Below are 5,803 nucleotides of genomic sequence, written 5' to 3'. Positions count from 1 at the left end.
AAAGATGGGATATGATGGAATTAGGCTGCTGGTCGTGTGACACTCTCAGCCTAATCAGTTGATGATTGAAGTGGATCGAGATGGTGCTTTGCTTGCTCGATGTATATCACTCTCAAGCTTGGAAAACAAATGGGATGGAAGTGATGGTGGATTGAGGACGCCACAAGACTCTATGGAAAGGAGGCTTGATAAGTCAAGATGCTTTGGAGGTGCTTCACACACACTCAAAAGACTTAGAACAATAGTTTTGATAAAACTAGAAAAACTGAATAATTCTTATTACTTTCAAAATGGGGGTGATTTACAAAGACAAATGACTTGAGCTTATATAGGCTCGATAATGACAGACTCTAACAGTCATAAAATGATAAAATGAAAGAAATAAACTTGAAGTAAAAGTTTTGGAAGCAAAGCTTTGATGGCTCCATGGAATGTAGCCGTTAGGCTTGATTTGCTCTTGAGCCAAAAGGAAACTTGTGGAGCCTTTGTATCTGGACAGCTTCTGGAGGTAGCAACGGTCAAGAAGTCTTCTTGATATGTCTCTGAATGGCTTTGATGAAGAATATGGTCGTTGCTCCTTTGCCATAAGCCGATGAAGACTTTCCTTGCAAGTAAATGGTGTGAACGCATCCAAATAAGGAAATTTGATGGTAAAGAGAATCCGCCTGATCCTCTGGATGCTGGTGTAGCTAAGGACGTCTTGGATGTCTTCTGAATGGTCTAGAGTATCTCCTGGTTCCCATAGATAGGTTTGGACCGGACCAAATCGAATTGGTTGGAAACTTTCCCAAATTGATATCTGTTTGGCCGGTTTTAAGAAATTGATTGCATCTTGGTTTATTCAGATTGGTCAAAGAACCTCATAAATACTAAAAGCCTCATATGAATTTTAGTATTTGTTTAGTTTATATGAGGTTCTTTGGTACCAACGTACTTTATAGAAGAGAAGTAAACAAAAGAGAAAAAACATTGCTCTAATTTATAACTTAGTGAGAAAGAATAATAACAGTTTCGTTCGTCAAAAAATAAATAAATAACAGTTTCTTTAATTCCGAATGAGGTCTCAGATCCAACCAGTGCTCCTTGTCCACCACAGTATAGCTTCTCCACAATCTAATCCCTACAACTTCTTACCTACACAAGAACATCAACAAAAAAAGCACAATTCAAGTTTTCAGTAACTCAATTGAGTAGAAGCTCAAAGATATGGCTCCAAATCAACAGTCAGAAATCTCACAAGCTTAAGTTTCAATATATAAAAGCACATAAAAATCAAAACTTTACATATATTCACAAGTTGCTAAGCAGAGACAAAGAAAATTTATATTTTTACATGAAGCAGCAACTCTACGCTTGCCAAGCTTGGATCTTACATATCCATCAAAATATTCTTCCGTTACAACTCAAGCTCCTTGGCAGCTTCCATCATCGGCTTATCCAACTCAATCATCATCCTCTGCTTCGCCCCTTCAATCCTCTCGTACACCTCTCCCAATTTCAAAATCGCTCTCGCCAGCTCCCTACACGAAGATCTTTCACCTCCACTCAGATCCACATCCTCCACTCTCCGATTCTTCCTCACCACAAACCCCTATCACCCACATCATCATCATCCTCGAAAGAGCTTATACTCGATTTAGATCCGGTCGGATTCTTCGATTTCAAACTTCCGGCGGCGGTGTATTTCTTCGCCGCAACGGGACCGATCAAAAAGCAGAGACTCTCGGAGAAGCACCAAGACAAAGGAGAAGGCGAAGCTCACGCTCAAGAATCAAAAGAGAAAGGACCAAACTGCAAATATGTGTAACTTAAATAGTTTATCAGATAGAGTAAAAACAAAAGACAAGGGATGTAAACTATTTTTTTTTATATCAGTCGATCTCAAGCTCTTCAGAGGATTAGGCTCGTCGCCTGATGAAGAATAAATCTCAGCTTCACATCCTCTGCAATTTGAGGTGAGATCGACGAGTTTGGGAGCTGAGATGGCTGTTCATCGTGAGCTTTAAAGGTCACGGTAGTGAAAAGATGAACGTCGCTCACGCGGCGGAGGAAGCTTAGACACGACGATGGAGGGAGGCAATCCCAACCGGAGATCAATAGCATCCGCGTCAGAGATGACAAGCGAAGTCGCGGGTTGCCATGGCAGGCGTCAAAGTCGCTGAGACGAATAAGATAAGTGGAGAACTTCGTAAGTTAATCAGATTGAGAAGATTATTTTGAGAGGAGGATATCTAACCTTTTTATAGTCGCAGGTTCACCGCCATAAATCAGACCGTTTCAGATAGTGCGAAGAAGCACAGGCGTCACCACCATCGATCAAAGGGGAGAGACAATCTCCTTCTCTTCGTTTCGTTAGAATTAAAGTTACGCACAAATACATCATCTCTGGCCGCAAAAATATTTTATTTCTAGAGCCCAAAACGAAAACACACAAGGATCAGATAAAAGCCCATCAAACCAGTGTAAATGAAGTGCTGCGTTTTGTACGGACGGGACACATGTCAGCGCGAGAGAGCTCGACTTTCCTAGATGGAATTTTATGTGGCAGCCTCTGGAGTGAATAAACACAACTTTATATAATAAGATTTCAGAAATGTTCTATGGGTAAATTTTTGATAAGAAAAAAATATTAATGGACAAATTTGTTGTTTAGTATTTTATTTGTAGTAAGAGTTTTATAAGTAGTATGTTTTCATATGTTGGAGGGCCTATTTTAAAATTTTGTCCCAAGATCTATCGAGTGTCAAAGCCGGCCCTGAGAAAGATTAGTTGGGTGTTAAAACATTATGTAACGACCCGGTTATGCGAACCAGTTTTTAATTCATTAATTTGAATTATAATTAAACCGAACTTACCATCAATTGTGTCTAAGCCGCCGATAAGCAGTGTGATTGCGGGTGAACAAAGACATTTGTGTAAGCCGCCGACGAGCAGTGTGATTGCGGGTGCACAAAGACGTTTGGGTAAGCCGCCGACGAGCAGTGAGATTACGGGGGTACAAAGACGTTTGTATCAGTCGCCGACGCGCAGATTCTGGGAGTACAGAGATGGATTACTGTACGCCTGGAGATATACATATATCCTTATGAGGAAATGTTGCATAGAGTAGCATGTACTATCAGCGCACTGGATGTTTTATGTGGTGTATTAGACACTGTGTTTGTTTCATGCTAGAGCTAGGCCTACATGGTCGTAGTGCTATGTACTGAGTCAGCGGTTTGCGGTTTAACATCTCATACCTCACGGAGTAACTCCCCTGTTACTCACCCCTCCTTTCTTTCCCCTTTCAGGTGAGACTGACGAGCATGAGTGATTACTATCGGACTGGTGCTTTGAGAGTTTTATTTATTTCTTTTTCAGACTTGCAGTTTTTATGTTTTTATCGATATTTACGAGATTTATTATGTTATTTTGATTTACAACTTTGAAGTTGACTTTTGAGAAGTAATAAATGGAGATTTCAGACTTTTTATTTATTTAAGTTATTTCGGAAAATACGGGTGTTACAATTTGGTATAAGAGCGGAGTTCCGTCCCGGCTCTGACCCGGGATGGCGATTTGTGGGACTCAGATTTAATTGGTTTTTAGACGATTTTTAAAATATTTATGGGAATATGGGGATTTTAAAAATAAAAGTAAATAGCACCTTTATGTTTGGCATTATGTCTTGAATCGTTGGTGTTCGGTTTCGGCAGAAGTTAATTGAGTTACTATTTCTTTCAGATGCCGCCGCGTAAGAGAGTTTTTCGCACTCAGGCTGCTAGTGCTTCTCGAGAGGGTGGAGATGAGCATGTGCCGCCACTAGTTCCACCGATTGATCAGGATGCCCTTAGGCAGATGGTGCAGGATGCTGCCAGACAGGCCGCACAGGAGGCAGTCCAGCAAGCTGTCCAGGAGGCTGCTAGAGTAGCTGCACAAGAAGTGGTTAGGCAGATGGCTGCAGCTCAGCAGGGTCAGCAGATTCCGCCAGTTCAGGTTCATGGGCATCAGCAGCCCCCTATTCAGCCGGTTCCACCAGTTCAGGTTCAGGGACAGCAGCAGGCCCCCTATCCAGCATGTTCCAGGGGTTTTTCAGGCTCCACCACCACCACCACCTGTCCTTCCAGGGCAAGTTCCCGAGGTTGATGAGACGCTTATGCGAGTGATGAGACAGATGAAATCTGTGGATTTGGAGACTTTTGGGGGAACAGTATATCCTGTAGAGGCCTATAATTGGAAGCATAGGCTGGCCACGTGTCTGCAGACTATCAATTGTCCAGTGCACCTTTGCCTTAGTATTGCAGAGTTGTATCTGCGTGGGGATGCATTAGTATGGTGGGATGGAGTGCGATTGATGCATGATGGCGACATGACTTATGAGGATTTCCTCATTGCATTCGACAAGAAGTACTTTCCCAGAGAAGCGTTGCACCAGGAGAAGAATGCTTTTGAGCATTTGAGGCAGGGTACTAGGAGTGTCAGGGAGTACGAGCGAGAGTTTTGCCAACTCCGCTTGTTTGCTGGTAATAATTTCGATGCAGAGGACTTGATCAGGAGGTTCTTAGATGGGATGCGAGTTGATCTCCGCGGAAGGTGCAGTATGGTTACTTACACCAGCTTGGAGGATCTGGTAGAAAAAGCTGATGTGCAAGAGGCATGTATTGCTAAGGAGCAGAAATACTCCAAAGCAACTCAACCTAAGTCGGGAGAGAGTTCAGAGCCACAAAAGAGAACATGGGAACAGTTAGGAGCACCTAGTTGCGACAAGTGCCATCGCCACCATTTTGGAGAATGCGTCCAGTGTTTTAGTTGTGGAAGGATGGGACATGTTTCCAAGTATTGTCGGAGCAGACCAGCCGATGGTCAGGGTACTGGGCAGAATGCATCTCCAGCAACGGGACCTGGTAGTTGCTTTAATTGTGGTCAGACGGGTCATTATTTCAGAGAGTGTCCAACGAGGGTACATACTACACTTCCACCGCCGGCTAAGCGTCCGGCCATCGTCCCATGAAGATTTGCTGCAGGAGGCAACGAGGGTCGAGCCGATTGATGGTATGTATCTTTCACCTTGGTAGTTTATGGTGTATGTGTGTGCATGATGTCTTCTATGGTTATCATGTGTTTAAAAAAAAAAACAAATTTGTAAGATCAGTTTCGGTCGAGTGTAAGAGCTTCCACCTTATTTGACATGGGAGATTCACATAGTTCGGAGTGTCTGTAGCGGCCAAGCGTCTTTTTAACAAAGTTAAGTCAAGTTGAAGACATCTTATTTCTTTTGCCGGCGCAGAGAGATTTGGAGCTGTTGGTATTCATCGAGATGTATCAGTTATACTCGGAAAGAGCGGCGGCAAGTGGGCGAGCCATGGCACCCACAAGGTTCAAGAGAAGATATTCAGGGATGATGACCATTTTAATCAAAGTTTGTTGTATGAGAGACGGTTCCAGCAACAGGCATGAGAGATTGAGATTTTGATGATGATTGATTATTTGGATTTCGTTTTGATGGTATTAGACATTCGGTTTAGGATTTGAATTCGAGGACGAATTCTTCATTAGTAGGGGAGAATTGTAACAACCCGGTTATGCGAACCGGTTTTTAATTCATTAATTTGAATTATAATTAAACCAAACTTACCATCAATTGTGTCTAGTGCTAAATGGGCCCGTATAGATATATCATATATATATATCTACTTCTCCTTGAAGAAACCTAAAACATCGTGATTGTCCCAGCCGCCTCTCCTATTTGCTATTCACGATCACTGTTGGGGGTGGATTTACATCCTCCCTCAAGGCCCATTAGACAATGAGCTATGCCCATTTT

General features: G+C 42.6%; 1 protein-coding gene and 1 long non-coding RNA gene across 2 annotated transcripts; one reads left to right on the top strand and one right to left on the bottom strand.

The window, feature by feature from the left end:
* Positions 1 to 1,028: 1,028 nt before the first annotated feature.
* On the bottom strand, positions 1,029 to 2,676 carry LOC106320226. Its single transcript, XR_001265722.1, has 3 exons — positions 2,237 to 2,676; positions 1,334 to 2,158; positions 1,029 to 1,134 (listed from the first exon to the last, which is right to left on the bottom strand). It is a non-coding gene; the product is annotated as an uncharacterized LOC106320226 (long non-coding RNA).
* Positions 2,677 to 3,723: 1,047 nt separating this feature from the next.
* Positions 3,724 to 4,990, top strand: LOC106320228. Its single transcript, XM_013758597.1, has 2 exons — positions 3,724 to 4,023; positions 4,076 to 4,990. Exons 1-2 carry the CDS (start codon positions 3,724 to 3,726, stop codon positions 4,988 to 4,990), a joined length of 1,215 nt encoding a protein of 404 aa, XP_013614051.1.
* Positions 4,991 to 5,803: the final 813 nt, after the last annotated feature.

Source organism: Brassica oleracea, unplaced genomic scaffold, assembly GCF_000695525.1.
Source record: "Brassica oleracea var. oleracea cultivar TO1000 unplaced genomic scaffold, BOL UnpScaffold00853, whole genome shotgun sequence".
NCBI classification, from domain to species: domain Eukaryota; kingdom Viridiplantae; phylum Streptophyta; class Magnoliopsida; order Brassicales; family Brassicaceae; genus Brassica; species Brassica oleracea.
This window is presented reverse-complemented; position numbering and strand designations above follow the sequence as displayed.